This window comes from Labrus bergylta, chromosome 13 (assembly GCF_963930695.1).
Source record: "Labrus bergylta chromosome 13, fLabBer1.1, whole genome shotgun sequence".
NCBI classification, from domain to species: domain Eukaryota; kingdom Metazoa; phylum Chordata; class Actinopteri; order Labriformes; family Labridae; genus Labrus; species Labrus bergylta.
The window spans coordinates 1,013,009-1,033,046 of NC_089207.1; the positions used below are offsets into that span (position 1 = coordinate 1,013,009).

Genomic DNA, 20,038 nt, shown 5'->3' on the forward strand with positions numbered 1-20,038 from the left:
ACCTACTCAGACAATGGGGAACATTATTGTCTTTCTTCACAAACTACCTTTCCTCTTTGAAAACGTATTGAGCGCTGAACTGTTCCACATCGCTTTCTGAATACCTGGACCTCATAAACATACATGTTACTTATCAGGTCGTTCTCTTTAGAATCTACATCCTGAGAAATGTTTTCGGTATCATTTTTTCTAATGAAAGTGTAATTTCTTTCTACTTTACCTTTTTGTCTCTTTTTGCAGAAGAAGATGATCAACCCGAGTACGATTAAACCAACGACAGCCAGACTGACAGCCACAGCTACAGATGAATTATCTTCAGAAACACAAGAGTCAAAAGTTAGAGGGACGTAGATCACTCATCACCAAAACAACTTACTGTAGAACTGTAACAACAGGAGAATATAGAGTCTCTCTTTTACAACAACCAAAACATTGATTTATTTTATTAACAACTTTGAATCCTTGAGTCAAAGGGATCTTAAGGGCTTCTGGGTCCTCTGCACCCTCAGCCTGGAATCTGTTACAGAATGACTTAAAGCTCAAGGAGCTGGAGTCCTTAAATGTTTTTAAATCTAAAATAAAAGACATGGAAGCAGATTCTACAGGATCTCGATGTTTTAGCTGTTTGAACGACTGATTCCCAGATATGACTCATAGATGGTTCTATTTTAATCCAAAATGTTGTGTTTTGTAAACTGTAATTTGTCTCTCTTTGTGTTTCCGTCTGTAACTTTGTGTTTTTGCTGCTGCCTGTCTCGGCTCGGTCTCAGTGAAAAAGAGGTTTTTAATCTCAATGGGACCAACCTGGTTAAATAAAGGTTCAATAAAAAATATAAATATATATATTTTCATTCAACTTCCTGTCAAACCCTGGTGAGAAATAGTGTAACTTGGCAACAAAGCTTCAAGTTTTCTAAAAGAACATTCACTTCAAAATGACCAAATCAGAAACCTGAACGTCCAGTTATACATGAGATCATACCGTGATAACAATCCTTTGCTGTGAATGTCGCCGTCTCACTGCTCACAGGGTTGCTGACTGAACAGCTGTATTCTTCGTTATCTCGTTCGTCTCCCAGAGAAATATTAAACTTGTGTCCCGGTTGTGATTTTCCCCGTGCTCTCCACTCAAACTTCATCATGGACTCAGGTGGGGTGGGGTCTGCAGAGCACAGCAGCGTCGCCCGGACCTCAGAAACATCGGAGCCACCGTCTTTGTTTAACTCACAAGATATGGTCGGCATGGCAACCTTGTCTTGAAGAAACATGTAAAAAAATAAAGAAATAAATGAATACATACTGAAATCATTGTAGTATGTTACGTATGTATCGGATGCTGATATGATATGAGCCCATCACATCACTATTGGTATCGACTAATTTTATCTCTGATATGAGCCAATTTAACGAGGTTTCTTCAATTTAAGTTTATTTATGTTTTACATAGTTTTTAATAATAATTGTTCATTTCCAAGTAAAAACTTGTGTTTAAAGGCTTTATATGTGATTTTTTGATCCAGCAGATGTCGCCCTTGAGCAAATTCTTTCGATATATCGGCCCCAAAAATCCCATACGTGTCGGGTCCTGGTTTGTATACAAAGAAACATAAAATCTGTGCAAACAAGTGAATAATATGATAACATAATGTCGGGTATAAAGGGCATACACTGCTTATCAGAACGGGTTTGAGGTCAAACATCAGTGTGTCTGATGAATAAAGTATTGTTACAGTATGATTAACATCGACTTCTTTAGAGGGAAGAATGCTGTCACACACACACACACACACACACACACACACACACTGTGTTCACTATGTTCTGTGTCTTAAGAGAGTGAAAGTAACTTCTTCTTTGGCACTGAATATAAACCGTCTTCAGATGCTTGAACAATTAGTTTTTTATCAAGGGCACACCTCTCGGCTGATACCAAGGCCATCGTAAAAAAGTAGATCCAGGACTATAAAACCCATTTGATAGCACACATATATAAAAAGATAATATTTGATCTCCCCTCTACAGAGCCCTTCAGTTCCTTTTAGAGTCCTGTTACAGTTACTTGCCCACGGTAACTTAAAGTGAGAAAAGGATTGTTCTGACCGCCTGAAGTGTAGAATGTGATAGAATAATGATGATGATATAAGTTTGTTTCTGATTACAACAAGTCCTAAACACTTGTATGATTTACATCACCAAAGAAAAATGCAATTCAGACACTTAAAATCCTCAAAAATACAAATGTGATGAAATGAGCGACTTGAAATATGAGCGTTGCCTAAAGTACACAGTCTATAAAGATGTCCCCACAACAGCCATAAAACCTGTGGTGAAAGGTTTTATAACAAGTCTGAAGTTGATCATTGGTAATATTCTACATAAAGCAGATTTTACAGCCCAACAGTGTGACTCACTGAATCTGTATCAGCCTTGCACATCCATTCAGTTCAGCTTCTGAGGGCTTAAAGCCACAAAGTTTAAAACTGATTTCTGGAAAAATAACTCATCTTCTGATGTTTCAGCTTTTCTTCACAGCTTCAGCAGTTTCTTTAGATTTCTCTGTTGTGTGCCTGATTCTACAATTCATTCACAAGATGCTTCTGTCCAAAGCGACGTACATTAAGGAGTTTTTTTCCAGCTAGCTAGAACTCTGTTTCTGAGCCAATGCCGTGTCCACTACAGAATCTGTTTTTAAAGCAGGGCTGTCTCAGGGACACACAGTTTGTTTTGTTGGCCTTGTCCTCCACTTACAGATATTTCTTTAGATTCTCTGAATCTTTTTATATGATGTAAAGTTTGCAGACAATGAACGCCCCACATTCATTTCAATTGTAAGTAAAAAAAACAACAACAAGATTCTAATTGTTTCACCTCAGCACAGACATTCACAGACGCCCTTCACATCTTTTTTTTAAACCATCATGTTACTAACCTGTAGCCAGTTCACCTTCTAAACTTTGACATGTTCCATCAGCTTCTGTGCTACTGCACCAACTTTCTTTTTAAACATTTTGGAATCAAATTTAATTCAAAATCAAAAAAAGTTGAACATTTTTGTGAAAAATTTCAGCCTCAAAAAATGTTGAAAATGTTCATGAAAAAAACTTTGGTTTCCAAAAAGTTGGACATTTTGATGAAAATTAAACAATGTCATTTCACAGTTTCAACATTTAGCAGGTTGTCTTTGTGCTATTTTCAATTCCATACGGGGTTTCAATGTTTCAAATCATCCCTTTCTGTTTCTATTTACATTTTACTCTGAGGTTTTACTTTTAACCCTCTTCCAGCTGTAGGATGGATTGATTATAATCTGTGTGTTCAATGTTAAACTTACCTATGACCTCCAGTTTGAATTGTGACAGATGTAACATGTTGTTGATGTCGACTTCCACTTCATAGAGTCCTCTGTCTTCAAACTTGAGGCCGGTGATTTCGAGCTCTGCCGAGACCCAGTCGAGAGTGATCCTGTTTTTGTACGCTCCGTACACCTCCTGCTCTCTGCTGTCAAACTCCACCACTTTGTTTCCGTTATGTTTCCACAGAATTGAATTTGGTTGTCCAGAAAAGGTCGGCTTCAAGCTCTCCCCCGTCCCCTTGAGGACATATTTTGTAGGCGGTTCAGCACCTAGAACTGATCATAGAGAGGTATGAGAATATGAAGCATGTGTCTTTGTAAGGGTTCTGCATATTTAAAACAACTCTAATGAAACGTGTTTATAGAATTTAGAGACCGTTAATCCTGTTTAGTACTCGAGCATTATTATCTGTTATTAATATATTGTACTCATAATAAATGTGGATGGAGAAAAAACAGCAAGTTACTAAAAACACTTTTGTACGACGGAGGATTACGGCCATGTTAATTTTTTTATTTTTTTTATTTCGAGATTAAAGTCGTAAATTTACGAGAATGAAGTTGTTAATTTACGACTTTATTCTTGTAAATTTATGAGTTTAATCTCAAAATTAAAAAAAAAAAAAAAATTAACATGGCCTAAATCCTCCGTCGTACTTTTGGATATGAGGCTAGAACTTTCTTTTTTTTAATCCAAATAAAAAAAATGGAGAAAAGGACTTTAAGGTAAGCTGCTCATGCGGTCTGGAATCTCCTGCAGGATGATCTGTGTCTGTCTCTTTAAATCTTTTTTAAAGAAGTCTGAAGGTGTTGGAGGAAGATGCTTCAGGTTGTAGATGCTTTGAATAATTAACTTTTCTTCTCTGTGACTCAGGATGTTGATCTGTGTTTGTGATTACTCTGTGTGTTTATCTCTGTAATGTGTTTATTGTACTGCTTTACTCTTGTAAATAAGACTTTTAATCTCAATGCAGGACTAAGTCACTTTTAGTCTAGGTCATTTAAACAACTTCCTATGGCGACACAGCAGCATTTGACAGAATTCATCAGTTATTGGATCACCATGGAGACAGATCAGCTGTTTAACATTTTATTCACTTAAAACACAAGCAGTTGTACCTGAACACCTCCCTGACTAACAACAAATTCTCCTTCAACTTATGTTTCCAGAATCCTTGTTCCAGTGTCTTAATTGTGAGATAGTCCGGCTTTTATTTGTGTTACATGAATTGAATATTTTCTAAGTCGGAGAACAAAACCATGCATCAAGATCTATCTGTCAAAACTTTCAGTATGATTCCGCTCAGTAAAAATATGTCAAACTTCTGCCTGAACAATGACCAGAGAACACGTCTCTGCCATTGTCCCAGGATTAACACTTCATGATGATACATGCTAAGTAAAGAGTGGTGAAGATGTGTGTTTAGTTTGTTCATGTGTAACAAGTGTAAAGTCGATGTTAAACATTTGAATACAAAATTAAAACAAATAAAAGTAAACATGAAATAGACTAATATCATCAGGTGTATTTCTTAGTCTGTTATTAACAAACGTATCAAAGTAATGCTGTGTTTCTATAAAGTCTATTACTTCATAATAAACATGTGAATTATGCATTTTTAAAAGCAAAAATAAGGCACAGGTCAAAACTTATGTACATGTCTGATAAGGAAACAGTTTTTAGCTGCAGTGAACTATTGAACCCTCTTTGTATTAATGATTACTGAACATGTCTGGTCCTGCTCGTGGTGAGGTCTGCAGCTCTGTAGGTTCATTAAGTCTCAAGATAAAAACAGCAGAATGTTAAAGAAGAAAAACTCACCGAGGCAGGAGGTAAATAAGAACGAGGCCAGGAAATAAAAGCAACCCATTGCAGAGCAGCAGAATAATCACAGGTATGCTCCGCAGCCGCCGTCGTACCTTCAGTGTACCTGTACTTTCACTTTGTCGTCTCGGATGCAGGAACAGAAAAAACACTTTTACTCTCTGATTTAACTCCAACAACTCGTGGGTTGTTATTTCTCCTTCCAACAAGTCAGAACAGACAAACAGGCAAGGTTCTAAACGAAAGTGTCTCGTCCAGGTGTTAACACCTGAGCTTCCGGTCTCCGACCTTCACAATAAGGTAGAAGCTCGACCATTGTGTAGTCACGACGCCTACATGCGAGGCTACACGGCTTAAGTTAGGCTACTTTTTCAAACTTCAAATATCTCTTAATATGTGGACGGAACAATGTTAACTATTGGTTTTATATGCAGACACACTGTTTGTTCAGCTGCTCTCAGGTGCCCACCTGAAAAGGTGTGTTTCCCAGCTTCGGTGTACAGATGTTATCAATAGAAGACAGTCCGTTTTAACTAAAAACAAAAATTAAATAGGTTTTGTCTTATTTTCTTTCTTTTTTTTTTTTCACTCACCTGCTGTTTGTATTTAGCCTCTGTGCTTTTAGTTTGAAATCAAACAGGAAACTGGGCTTTGACAGTTTAGTCACGATGCCAAATCTTTTTTTGAAGGTTGTGCGGGCTGTTAAAGAAACAGGAGCAGTATGCTTTCGTTGTGTCTCTCATTTACAAACAATTTATATTTTAATGTATTTTTAATTTCTTTAGGTTTGTAAGGTTTGTGTCTTAAACATGTTTACAGAATGTAGATAGTATTGTATGGAAGCGATTAGTGATCAGAATTCAAATGATAAAGCTAATTTGAAAATTAAAATCCATAAAAAAAAAATGCTTTTTAATTTTCATAATATGGGAGTATTATTTGACTCAAAAATAAAATTATGACTAATTTATCTAAATAGAATTTTAGTTTTCAACTTCAAAAATGCACATTTTTTAAACTGAAAAAGCAAATGTAATTTTCTTTTTCATTTTAATTTAGTCAAAGAATGTGCATTTTTATTTAAATGATTACATGTTATCATTTGAATTCTGATCACTATTCACTTCCATAGTATTCATCTTATGATCGTCTCACTTTATGTTTTTATCACCACTTGATGGCAGTGTTGATAAAAAAAAGGCCTACAGAGTGATTTATACTACACACAGTCTATATTCATTTCATGAGTATTGCTTCATTCTGTTTTTGCATTTGCATTTGTGAAATCAACAATGTATTTATGTTGTATATTTTTGTACATTTTAGGTATATTTACCTGTATTATGTCTGTATTTTTTAAGGTTAAGAAATCTTGTGATTGTTTCTGATTAATATTTGATTTATTCATTCATTCAACTTTTATTTAATCTTGAGGAATCATTGAGGGCATGCACTGCTTTGCAATGATGTTGATTTAAAATTCCAATTCATACAATTTAAGTTATATATCACTTAACAAAGTCAGTATAGGCGCCTATTCACACATAGTTGGAATTGCCCAACATTAAGATTGATATGTACTAAGTATATAGATTTTTAACTTACATTTATGAGTTTTCAAAAGTGAAACTTGCAGAAATTAATTGTGTTGACTATTTCACACTTTTGTGAGATTAGATCATGTTCATTGAATTTATGAATTTCATTTTGTAAATCCTAAGTAAGTAAAAGTCACGCGCAGGCCGTTCTAACGGTTCTAACTCCTCAGACCAGTTGTTGCCAGGACTTTGAATTTGACAGAATCACTGTTCTTTAAACCATGGTAAGACATTTCTAAAGTACACATTATATAGTGTATATCTGCTCTTCATTCGAATTTCAACCTAAATTTGGACAACAATAGAGGACTGCTCTGCTCTACTATTAGAGCAGAGCAGCGAGCAGCACCCGAGCAGAGCAGTGAGCAGCACGGTTCCCCACCAACCACTTCACGTATCAAACAAATTTTCCCCACTCAGCGACACACCCGCTGAGACTAAAACTCTGATTATTGGAGACTCCATAGTCCAAAACGTGAAGCTAGTGAGGTCAGCGAGCATAGTTAGGTGTTTCCCCGGGGCCAGAGCGGGCGACATCGTATCTCATTTAAAGTTGCTATAGGTACTGTGTCTGTCCCCCGGCCCAGACCCGTTTTTATAAGTCATCCAAACGGCGTAAATCGTCAAAATCTCATCAGGATCAAGACTACAAATACGATTTTGCAAAAAAATCAGAAGATTCACTGCGTACTTTTGAACATCAGGTCCTTAGCATCCAAATCTCTTTTAGTGAATGATCTGATATCAGATCAGCAAATTGATTTACTTTGTTTGACTGAAACCTGGCTGTGTCCAGATGAATATGTTAGTTTAAATGAATCCACTCCTCCCAGTCATTTTTGTACTCATATACCTCGAGACACCGGACGAGGTGGTGGAGTAGCAGCTATTTTTAATTCTGGTCTTCTAGTTAACCCTCGACCAAAACTGAATTTTTCTTCTTTTGAAAGCCTTATTCTTAGTCTTTCACATCCAGTCTCAAGAACCTTTCAGCCAGTTCTAGTTGTCCCATAGCTGGCCCATATTCTGAGTTTCTATCTGAATTTGCAGAATTTTTATCAGATTCAGTCCTGAACAGTGATAGAATAATTGTTGTTGGTGACTTCAATATCCATGTGGATGTTGATAATGATAGCCTTAGCACAGCTTTCATGTCACTATTAGACTCTATTGGTTTCACCCAGAGTGTAAACGAACCTACTCATCGTTTCAACCACACCCTGGATCTTGTTTTAGCTTATGGTATTGAAATCCATAACCTTACAGTTTTCCTAGAAAATCCTCTTCTATCAGACCATTATCTTATTACATTCGATTTTGTCCTACCAGAATTACCTCTGCCTGGAAGAGGTGTGATCTCTAGAAGTTTATCTGATAGTGCTGTAGCTAGATTTAAGGAAGCCATTTCAGCTGTTTTTGATTCAGTACTGTGTTTCAACCCAGTTGGAAATTCTTATAATCAGTTTGTTGATAGTGCAGTGGATTCGCTGAGAGTTACTCTGGATTCGATTGCTCCCCTGGAACAGAGGGTTGTCAAGCGGTGGAGAGTGGCTCCATGGTTCAACTCAGAAACCCGTACTCTAAAACAATCGTCGCGGAATTTTGAAAGAATATGGCGCTCGACCAAAACGGTAGAATCTCGTTTTTTCTGGCAGGATAGTCATAGAAGATATATGAAGGCTCTACGTCACGCCCGAGCTGCCTACTACTCCTCTCTAATCAAGGAAAACAAAAGCAATCCTAGATACCTTTTCAGCACTGTAGCCAGGCTGACAGAGAGTCATAGCTCCATTGAGCCTTGTATTCCTTTAGCCCTCAGCAGTAATGATTTCCTGAGCTTTTTCAACAACAAAATTCTAGACATCAGAGACAAAATTAGTAACCTCCTGCCCTTACCTGGTGCAGATACGTCTGATACGGCAGAGACAGTTCCAGGACCAGATATTAGTCTCGACTGTTCTTCTCCAATCAACCTTTACCAGAGCTAAATTCAATTATTTCTGTGTCGAAACCGTCAACCTTTATTTTGGACCCAATCCCAACCAAGCTGTTTAAGGAAGTTTTTCCCTTAGTTAGCAACTCTATATTAGATATGATCAATTCGTCTCTACTGGCAGGCTATGTACCCCAGGCATTTAAAGTAGCGGTAATTAAACCTCTACTTAAAAAGCCTACTCTGGACTCAGGAACTCTAGCTAACTACAGGCCTATATCCAACCTTCCTTTTTTCTCGAAGATCCTGGAGAAGGTGGTAGCTAATCAGCTGTGTGACTTTCTCCATGACAACAGTTTATTTGAGGAGTTTCAGTCAGGATTTAGAGTCCACCATAGCACTGAGACTGCACTAGTTAGAGTTACAAACGATCTACTGCTAGCCTCAGACAGGGGACTTCTGTCTGTGCTCGTCCTGTTAGATCTTAGTGCTGCTTTTGACACCATTGACCATCGGATCCTGTTGTACAGACTGGAGCATTTGCTTGGAATTACAGGGACTGCTCTAAGTTGGTTTGAATCCTACTTATCAGACCGATCTCAGTTTGTACATGTTAATAATGAGTCCTCTATGCACACTAAAGTTTGCCATGGAGTCCCACAAGGTTCAGTACTTGGACCAATTCTCTTTACATTATATATGCTTCCTCTGGGAAATATTATGAGGAAACACTCCATACAGTTTCATTGTTATGCAGATGATACTCAGCTTTATGTATCAATGAAGCCCGATGGCACCAGTCAGTTATGTCAGCTAGAAACGTGCCTTAAGGAAGTTAGGACCTGGATGACCAGAAATTTTTTGCTACTTAACTCAGACAAGACTGAAGTTATTGTGCTAGGCCCTAAGAACCTCAGAGAGACTTTTTCTAGTGATTTGACTGTCCTTAGTGACATCAGCCTGGCATCTAGCACCACTGTTAAGAATCTAGGAGTTCTTTTTGATCAAGATATGTCTTTTAGCTCTCACATCAGTCAAGTTTCAAGAACAGCCTATTTTCACCTTCGTAATATATCCAAGATCAAGAATATCCTGTCGCAAAATGATGCAGAAAAACTAGTTCATGCATTTGTTACCTCCAGACTGGATTATTGTAACTCTCTTTTGTCAGGGTGCTCTGGCAAATCTCTAAAGACTCTTCAACTGGTCCAGAACGCTGCAGCTCGTGTACTGACCAGAACCAGGAAATGGGACCACATCACTCCTGTCCTGGCTTCTCTGCACTGGCTCCCTATACAGTCTAGAATAGAATTCAAGATCCTTCTTCTCACCTACAAAGCGCTAAATGGCCAGGCACCATCCTACCTGAAGGAGCTACTAGTGCCGTACTGTCCCTCGAGAGCGTTGCGGTCCTGGAGTGCAGGCCTGCTGGTGGTACCTACAGTCCCAAGTGTACTATAGGGGGTAAACTTAGACTTAGACTTAGACTTTCTTTATTGTCATTCAAACTTGTACTTTACAGTGCAGATAAGAACGAAATTTTGTTGCATTTGGCTCGTTGTAGTGCAGGATAAAAACAGCAGCATGTATTTACATATAAAAAATAAAAAATAAGGTGCAGATATAAATAGATATAAAAAGAAAAACTATGAGTAAAAATACTATACAGATAAATATATTGCACGTTTGTGTTGTATGTTATATTGTGTTTTACAGTCCAGTGAGGTAGTCCTGTGTGGGGGTTTGAGGGGGAATGGAGGGATTATTTTTTCCTGTTCAAAAGTCTTATGGCCTGTGGGAAGAAGCTGTTACAGAACCTGGAAGTTCTGCTTCGGAGGCTGCGGAACCTCTTTCCAGAGTCCAGCAGCGAAAACAGTCCTTGGTGGGGGTGGGAGGTGTCTCTGCTGATTTTCTGAGCCCTGGTCAGACAGCGGATCTTTGCGATCTCCTGGATGCGAAGAAGTGGAGTCTTAATTATCTTTTCCGCCGTCCTCACCACTCTCTGCAGGGACTTCCAGTCGGAGGCACTGCAGGCTCCGGACCAGACAGAGATGCAGTTTGTTATGATGCTCTCTATAGTGCCTCTGTAAAAGGTGGTGAGAATAGGAGGAGGGAGGTGTGCTCTCTTCATCCGACGCAGAAAGTGCATGTGCTGCTGCGCTTTTTTCACAAGAGCGCCGGTGTGAAGGGACCAGGTCAGAGTGTCTGTTATCTGCACCCCCAGGAACTTTGTGCTGCTAACTCTCTCCACTGCTGTGCCATTGATGAGGAGTGGTGTGTGGCTGGGCTGGCGCCTCCTGAAGTCGACGATGATCTCTTTGGTCTTATCGACGTTCAGGGTCAGGTTGTTGGTTCTGCACCAGTCAACCAGATGTTTCACCTCCTCTCTGTAGTCCATGTCGTTGTTGTCACGGATGAGGCCCACTACTGTTGTGTTGTCTGCAAACTTCACGATGTGGTTAGTAGTGGACCTGGCGCAGCAGTCATGGGTCATCAGGGTGAACAGCAGCGGACTCAGGACGCAGCCCTGAGGGGAGCCGGTGCTCAGGGAGATGACACTGGAGGTGTTGTTGCCCACCCGCACAGACTGGGGTCTGTTTGTGAGGAAGTGAAGCAGCCAGTTACATAGGGGGTGCTGAAACCAAGGGGGGCCAGTTTGCTCACCAGATGCTGCGGGATGATTGTATTGAACGCTGAGCTGAAGTCCAGAAACAACATCCACACATGTGTGTCCTTCTCTTCCAGATGTTGTAAGCCCAGGTGGAGTGCAGAGGAGATGGCATCCTCTGTGGAGCGGTTTGGGCGGTAAGCAAACTGGTACGGGTCGAATGTGGGGGGAAGTCTGGAGACAATGTGGTTCTTTACCAGCCTCTCAAAGCACTTCATCATGATGGGGGTTAGTGCTACAGGGCGGTAATCATTGAGCGAGGAGATTGTGGATTTTTTAGGCACTGGTATAATTGTAGCAGTCTTTAAACATGAAGGTACCACAGCCTGGATCAGCGAGGTGTTGAAGATGTCTGTGAGAACCCCAGCCAGCTGGTCAGCACATTCCTTAAGCACCCGTCCCGGTATGTCGTCAGGGCCCGCTGCTTTCCGGGTGTTCACTCTCCTCAGGGTTCTCCGGACATCAGCTGCGTCCAGGCTGATTGGCTGCTCATCGGAGTGAGAAATAGATTTCCTCACTGGAGTGGTGTTGAGTGCCTCAAACCTTGCAAAGTAGTTGTTGAGGTCGTTGAGAAAGTTGATGTTGTTGTCACAGGGGGGAGGAGTAGCTTTATAGTCTATGATGACTTGTATGCCCTGCCACATTCGTCTGGTGTTCGTGGGGTCCTCGAAGAAGTCCTGCACTTTCTGACTGTGAGCACGCTTTGCAACCTTTATGGCACGGTTCAGGTTGGCTCTGGCTGTTTTTAGTGCCACCATGTCGCCAGATTTAAAAGCGTCGTTCCGGGCTTTCAGCATTGCACGTACCTCACTAGTCATCCAGGGTTTCTCGTTGGCCCGTGTGGAGATGTTCTTGATCACACTAACATCCTCCATGCACTTCTGAATGTATGCAGACACAGACTCGGCATACTCCTCCACACACGTCTGGTGATTGTCCGTAGCAGCTGCCTTGAACATGTCCCAGTCCGTGCATTCAAAGCAGTCCTGTAATGCTTCCATAGCTCCCTCAGGCCAGGCCCTCACCTGCTTCACTGTGGGTTTTTTCCTGATCAGCAGGGGCTTGTATGCTGGAATTAGCATCACAGAGAGATGGTCTGAGGAGCCAAGGTGGGGGCGGGGTGCAGCCTTGAATGCCTTCTTGATGTTGCTGTAGGCCAGGTCCAGCGTGCTCCCACCCCTGGTTGCAAAATCCACATATTGATGGAAATGAGGAAAAACAGTTTTCATATTGGCCTGATTAAAGTCCCCTGCCACAATGAAAACTCCCTCTGGATGTGTCGATTGCAGTTCACTGATGGAGCGGTATAAAACATTCAGGGCTTCTCTAGTGTTTGCACTGGGAGGAATGTACACTGCTGTGAAGATCATAACAGTGAATTCCCGGGGTAAATAAAAAGGCCTGCATTTTATAGTCAGTAGTTCTACATCAGAAGAGCAGTGACTTGAGACTATCTCACCGTTGTTGCACCAGTTGTTGTTGGTGTATATGCAAACACCGCCGCCTCGGGATTTACCAGTGAGAGAGTTGCTCCTATCCGACCAAAATAATGTTAGCCCCTCTATGCTAACTGCCTCATCTGGAACGGATGGTTTCAGCCACGTTTCTGTGAGAAATATGGCGCAGCAGTCTCTCATCTCCCGTTTTGCAGTTAAATCCAGCTTCAGGTAGTCCAGTTTGTTCTCCAGGGAGCGGACATTAGAAAGCATGATGGAAGGAAGCGGCGTTCTGTGGGGGTTAGCTTTTAGCTTGGTTGTTAGCCCCGCTCGGCATCCCCGTTTTTTGCTTCCGGTCACACCGCTTCCGTCTCCTCCGCTGGCGGACTCCGCTGGTACGAGGCTCCGCTGCTTCACAGGCCGCTGGATGTAGCCGGCGTAGTATTCCGAGGCTACGTAGAAGGTCCAGAGTAGTTGCTTCTACCGGACTGAAACTGTTTGGTTTACCTAAAACTAAAATTGCCTGGCGGTCGTATATTACTTTAGAGTAACTACGCTGCAGGTTTACTGTGAAATTATCAGAACTGACTGGGTTATTTGCCATTATATTCCTGTTGCTATCACGAGCCACTGCAGCCGCAGCCGAGCAGGGCGCCGCCATCTTGTAAGTCTTGTAAAGCCTTCTTGTAAAGGCTTTGTAAAGCCTTCTTGTAAAGCCTTCAGTTATCGGGCTCCTCTCCTCTGGAACCGCCTTCCAGCCGGGGTCCAGGAGGCAGACACAGTCTGTATTTTTAAGAATAGACTTAAAACTTTCCTTTTTGAGAAATCTTATAGTTAGTGCTGGTGTAGACCAGCTCTTTGTTATGCTGCTATAGGCTTAGACTACTGGGGAAACTGGCACCTTGAGCTCCTCTCTCTCTCTCTCTCTCTCTCTCTCTCTCTCTCTCTCTCTCTCTCTCTCTCTCTGTGTATATACAGTACATCATATTACTGCATGTATCTACCTGTAAATCTCAGTCACTAACCACCTACTTTCCTGAGAGCTCTTGAGCGATCGTTGGTTGACGGCCTGCCACAACAACCTCCACCCCTACCCCCTCCCCACCGGATCGTTGGTTGACAGCCTGCTAGAACAACCCCACGGTCAGCACACAGCCCTGTGGTACGCCTGTGTTGAGTGTGATGGTGGTGGAGCAGGTGTGTCCTGACCTAACATACTGGGGTCTGTTGGTCAGAAAGTCCATTATCCAGTGACGGAGGGAGGTGTTGAAGCCCAGGTCTCTGAGTTTAGTGTTTAACTTGGAGGGGATGACAGAGTTGAATGCTGAGCTAAAATCAACAAACAGCATTCGTGCGTATGTGTTGTTATTGTCCAGATGTGTGAGCACAGAGTGCAGCGCAGTGGAAACTGCATCCTCTGTACTCCTATTGCTGCGGTAGGCAAACTGGTATGGGTCCAGTGTGGGTGGGAGGCAGTTTTTCAGGTGTGCTAGGACCAGGCGCTCAAAGCACTTCATTATGATGGGTGTGAGTGCTACAGGGCGGTAGTCATTCAGGCCTGTCGGGCTGGAGTGTTTCGGCACTGGGACAATGGAGGTGGCTTTGAAGCATGCTGGCACAGCTGCTTGGGCGAGGGACAGGTTGAAGATGTCCGTAAAAACCCCAGTGAGCTGCTCCGCACATGCTCTAAGCACGCGCCCGGGGGTGCCGTCTGGACCAGCAGCCTTTCGAGCGTTGATCCGGCTCAGTGCAGCGTGGACGTCTGTGGAGGTGAGTGAGAGGGGCTGGTTGTCTGCAGGGGGTCTGGTCGTGGTCTGCGTCTCCCTGTTGTCTCTATCGAAACGAGCATAAAAGTGATTTAGCTCGTTCAGGAAGGAGACATCTGTGGTTATCGGGGTGGAGTTGCTGGGTTTATAATCACTGATGGCCTGGATGCCCTGCCACATGCGTCTGGGGTCGGAGTTGGAGAAGTGTTCCTCTACCTTCAGCTTGTAGCAGTGCTTGGCCTTGATGATGCCCCTCCTCAGGTTTGCCCTGGATACGCTGTAGGCCATTGCGTCATCTGATCTGAAGGCGGTGTTGCGGGCCTTCAGCAGGAGACGCACCTCCTTGTTCATCCATGGCTTCTGATTTGGGTACGTGGTGATCTGCTTCCATGTTGTAACACTGTCGATGGTGGTGTTGATATAATCCAGCACAGAAGAAGTGTAGGTGTCTGTGTGAGAGCCCAAGGTAGCCTGAGAAGCAAACATACTCCAGTCTGTGTGATGGAACTCTGTCCTGAAGTACAGAGTCTGTCCCCGCTGGCCACAATTTAATCGTTGTCACTGATGGCTTCACACGTTGGATGAGTGGGGAGTACTTGGGGATGAGGAACAAAGAAAGATGGTCTGACTGTCCCAGGTGGGGGAGGGGGGTCGTGGTGTAGGCTCCTGCGATGTTTGTGTAAACATGGTCCAGAGTTTTGTTTCCTCTTGTATTGCAGGAAACATGCTGGTGAAATTTAGGGAGCACTGTCTTTAAGTTTGAGTGATTAAAATCACCTGCAACTATAAATGCAGCCTCCGGGTGAGCAGTCTGTTGTTTACTGATAGCGGTGTAAAGTTCCTTCATAGCAGCTTTAGCATCGGCATCAGGGGGGATGTAGGCTGCCGTTACAATAGTGGAGCTGAGCTCCCTTGGCTGATAGAAAGGTCTACATTTAACCATGAGAAACTCTATGTTAGCTGAGCAGTGTCTCCCAGTAATGACAGAGTCTGTGCACCAAGCTTTGTTAATATAAATGCACAGCCCTCCTCCTCTGGTCTTACCGGAGTCCTCTGCTGTTCTGTCTGCCCGGAGTGTGTGGCGACCGGCTAGCTTGATAGCATCGTCCGGTACTCCGTTGTTTAGCCATGTTTCCGTGAAGATCATGACATTACAGTCCATAAGTCTCTTACTGTGGATGATGAGTTATAAGTCGTAACTCGTCCATTTTGTTCACCAAAGACCGCACATTAGCGAGGAAAATGCTGGGTAACGGGAGACGGTGCGGTGTTAGCTTTAGCTTAGCCCTTATACCTCCGCGCTTCCCCCGCCTTTGTTTACGGTCTCGACGCCGCCTGCGAGCACTTCCGCCCGGCCGGGTAGAGTGCGTAGCCTCGGGTGTTTTGGCGATCTCGGGTATGAGTCGAAGATTGTTGATTAGATCTTCAGGGAGGTGTATTCCAATATCCAAAAGTTCCTGTCGGGTGTAGGATGTTAAGGCGAGACTGTTCCGTACGAACAGACCCGAAATTAACAAGAAAATTACCCTCCTGCCCTCCGGCAGGCGCTTCAGAAGTCTCTGGACCAGAACCAGCAGACTGAGGAACAGCTTTTTCCCCAGAGCTGTCTCTCTACTGAACTCTACCCCCCGAACTCTGAACTCTGTCTCTCTCTCTCTCTCCGCCCCCTGCTGACCCCCCCCTTTCCCCTGCACATCACCTCACCCCCACCACTCCTCCTGGTCACACACACACATCTCTCATCCACCTGTATTATTGTATTATAGTATGTTCATATCACCTCAATAAGTTATCGACCTGTACAATATGTCCATATTCTTTATATTATCTGTAAACTAGTATAGCATGCTCACTGCACCTTAATCTGTATATTATAATCCTAAGAATACACTTATATTTATAACATTTATTTATATTTATAGCATCCCATTAATCCAGCCATATATACCTAATAATTCACTTTTTTTAGTCTACATCTGTAAATTTTGTAATTACTGTACATAGCACAGACTCTTGCACTTTCTGCTTATTTGCACTTCTGGTGAGATGCCAAACCTCATTTCGTTACTCTATACTTGTATATGTGTAATGACAATAAAGTTGAATCTCATCTCATCTCATCTCATAACAATGAGTAAGGTCTTTTACCTGCTTTTTGTAACATAACAACGAGTAAGGTCTTTTACCTGCTTTTTACCTGCTTTTTGTAACATAACAATGAGTAAGGTCTTTTACCTGTTTTTTACCTGCTTTTTGTAACATAACAATGAGTAAGGTCTTTTTACCTGCTTTTTGTAACATAACAATGAGTAAGGTCTTTTTACCTGCTCTTTGTAACATAACAATGAGTAAGGTCTTTTTACCTGCTCTTTTGTAATGTTAACAGACAAAGAGTAAGGTATTTTACCTGCTTTTTGTAAAGTGTCTTGAGATAACACTTGTTATGAGTTGATGCGATACAAAATAAATTGAATTGAATTGAAAAAATTATTTTCTGCGGCGGAGGAAGTCCGTGCGCCTGATAACATAACTTGAACGGAGGCGGAGTAATTCAACGGTCCTGTGAAGCAGCCGTAGGGAGAGAGAAAGTCTTCGGTGAACCGACAGCATTCGGACTTGGATGTAAGTTTAATATATTATCATTATTAATAAGTCATTTTATTGTTTTTGTTGTTGTTATCAGTTGTAGGATCAATTAATTTGTTGTAGGTAGTTAATGTCCGGAAAGGCAAAATGCAACGTCGTGTTATTAGCTAATGCTCCTTCCTTCGTGGCCGAGTGCTAGCTTATTTGCCGTGCTGCTTAAACTCAAGTTTCATGGCCAACTCGCTACAAGGTGGATATGAACGGGGAATCATATTAAACTTCATAATTTTTATTGACCAGTGAGTAAAAAATAATGTATTTTAATTTTAAATAATGACTTGAAAGTTGTATTTTCCCCTTTGTGCTGCGCGCGCATGAGTGGTAAACAGTTGATCATCCACATGAGCCAAGTTTTGGCTCATGTGGATGAAAGACAACAACTCCCAGACTCAGCACTGCAGCCCACTCCCACTAATCTGGAGAACACTGCCTACCAAGCGAGCTACTACCAGACTGAGGCGAAATTCAATTCACACACATTCTAGTGAGTATTTCCGGGCAGAAAACCGCTGGCTGTACGCTCAGAAGTGTCTGCATGAAGCGCTTGTGCACCAAGAAGAAAAGTGCTGCACGTCCATACGCTCAAGTTGAAATTCTTTCAACTTTTCAAAAAGGCGCTGTTGACGTCACAGGCACTGTATTAAAAATGTATGATATTCCCCGTATTATAGCGACCCACAGATCGTATCTTGTACTCACATCCTTTTTGCTCCATCTGCTGGGGTAAAAAAAGTTAAGAAAGAAAAAATTAGGAGCCTTCTTTCAGAGAAGATGAAATTAGATCACCGTCAGATTGAAATTGAACGTGCTCATCGTTCAGGTAAACCTGCTCCAATGGGAAACAAACCCCGTCCAATTACAGTGAAGCTTCTAAGGCATAAGGACAAGCTCTCCATTCTGGCTAAAGCAAAAACCCTGAAGGGGTTGAATGTCTATATAAATGAGGACTTCTCTGAAACAGTTCGGCAGAAGCGGAGAGAACTTTTGCCAGAGATGAAAGCTGCACGAGAGAGAGGTGATATAGCTTACCTACGATATGACAAGCTCATCGTGCATCCACCTTCACATAAGCCAAGAAGAAATGAGGTAATGACATAAGGAATCCATGTTGCTGTACTATGTTTACTCCTTTCATAATATGACTAAACAAGATCAGTGTTCGCAGTGTCAAAAAAGTATGATTCTGAGCATCTTCTGCACACTATGTAAAAATGGGTCTCATATTAGATTTACACCAGTATCTAAAAAGCCATCTGGCATATGGGCATCTTGGATTTGTAAAGAATGTGTAAGTCTATTTCCTTTCTCTATACTTGATGATGAATTTGCCTCCTACCTGATGGACAGTCATGACTCAAAACACTTAGACATAGACAATATGCTGTTTAACCCATTTGAATTAAATCATGAAAAAGGAAATGTTCATGATTCAAATTTTGATCCTGATATTAATTTCTTCTCAACAAACTCTAATCTAGGCCCTTGTCACTACTATAGAGAAAGCCAGTTTAATGCCTATGTAGGAGCCATGTTTATGAAGTGCAAACACAAATCGTTCCAGCAGGTGTCGCCTTTAGGTTAAGGTGAAACTCTATATAGGTAGGAACTATCACTGGGGTGTCAGGTGTTGCTAGACAGGGAGCAATTACACTTTTTTGACCGCTGTACGCCACGCTGAGGTAACAGGAGTGAATGTAAATGGACATGTCTGGATTGTTGTTTGAACAGTTCACATGTGACAGTAATCAAGACAATGATGGAATGAGAAATAAATATTCCTAAACAAAGAAGATATTGGACTGTCTTTTTTTTAAATTCTTACGCTCAGGAGCGAAGCAGCAAGCGCGTCAATTAATAGACTAGATTAGCCCGTCTATGTAGCCCCTCAGTGGCTTTAAGTTTTAGGCTTAGCCGCTATAGCCTATATCAAGTCACTTTCAACAAAATCAAATGTTTTTTCACTATTGCATTTCAATACCTGCAGCCTTCCAAAAAAACTATGACCAGCTTTTGCATTATCTATCACTCTTAGAACATGACTTCTCAGTAGTTGCTTTAACAGAAATGTGGCTTACTGAAGAAACTAAGGATTTATATGAACTGTCTATGTATAACTCTATTCATTTTGTTAGGGAACATAAAATCGGAGGTGGCGTTTCAGTTTATGTCCATAAAAAACAGTTTTAAGAATAGATCTGATATTTCCCTCAAATCTCATCAAATTCATACAGAATCAGTGTTTACTGAAATCTCCTGTTACGATTCTGGGAAAAATATGATTGTAGGCTGTATTTACAGACCACCAGACACAGACATAAATAGTTTTAATGATAGCTTGAACACTACACTGGAACTAATAAATAACCTGCTACATCCTTGGGGACTTTAATATCAACCTTTTTATGGGGGAGACTCACTGTCCGACTGAAGATTTCCTGAATACCGTATTTTCCGCACTATAAGGCGCACCGGATTATAAGGCGCACCTTCAATGAATGGCCTATTTTAGAACTGTTTTCATATATAGGGCGCACCGGATTATAAGGCGCATAGAATAGAACGTGTTTACAACTGAACAAGGCTGGGAGATATTGTGAATATATAAATATAAATACGTATAAAACGTAACGTATAAAACTACAAAAACAAAAGTACATAAGACGATTTCCCCAAATAATAAATTATTTCTTTGACGTTTCTCTTAACTCTCAAAACGTAGTTTCATACGTAGTGCATTCACAATAACTCAACGTTGTTCAAACGTTAATGTGCATATTCACAATATCTCCCAGCCTTGTTCAGTTGTAAACACGT

At 41.6% G+C, this 20,038-nt stretch overlaps 1 protein-coding gene across 27 annotated transcripts in view; it reads right to left on the reverse strand.

The window, feature by feature from the left end:
* Positions 1–20,038, reverse strand: part of LOC110005107 (protein starmaker) — a 150,870-nt gene that overhangs the window by 71,413 nt on the left and 59,419 nt on the right. For 9 of the 27 annotated variants that reach the window (XM_065962348.1, XM_065962347.1, XM_065962346.1 and 6 more), the window contains 2 exons: positions 3,332–3,628; positions 983–1,255 (listed from right to left, as the gene is read on the reverse strand). The exons of 15 other annotated variants lie outside the window; for them this stretch is intronic. In XM_065962348.1, coding sequence (XP_065818420.1) covers positions 983–1,255; positions 3,332–3,628 — 570 coding nt within the window. Of the gene's footprint in view, positions 1–220; positions 314–982; positions 1,256–3,331; positions 3,629–5,174; positions 5,463–20,038 lie in introns of those variants that run through there. 3 more of the 27 variants (XM_065962351.1, XM_065962364.1, XM_065962345.1) reach the window with 3 other exon arrangements.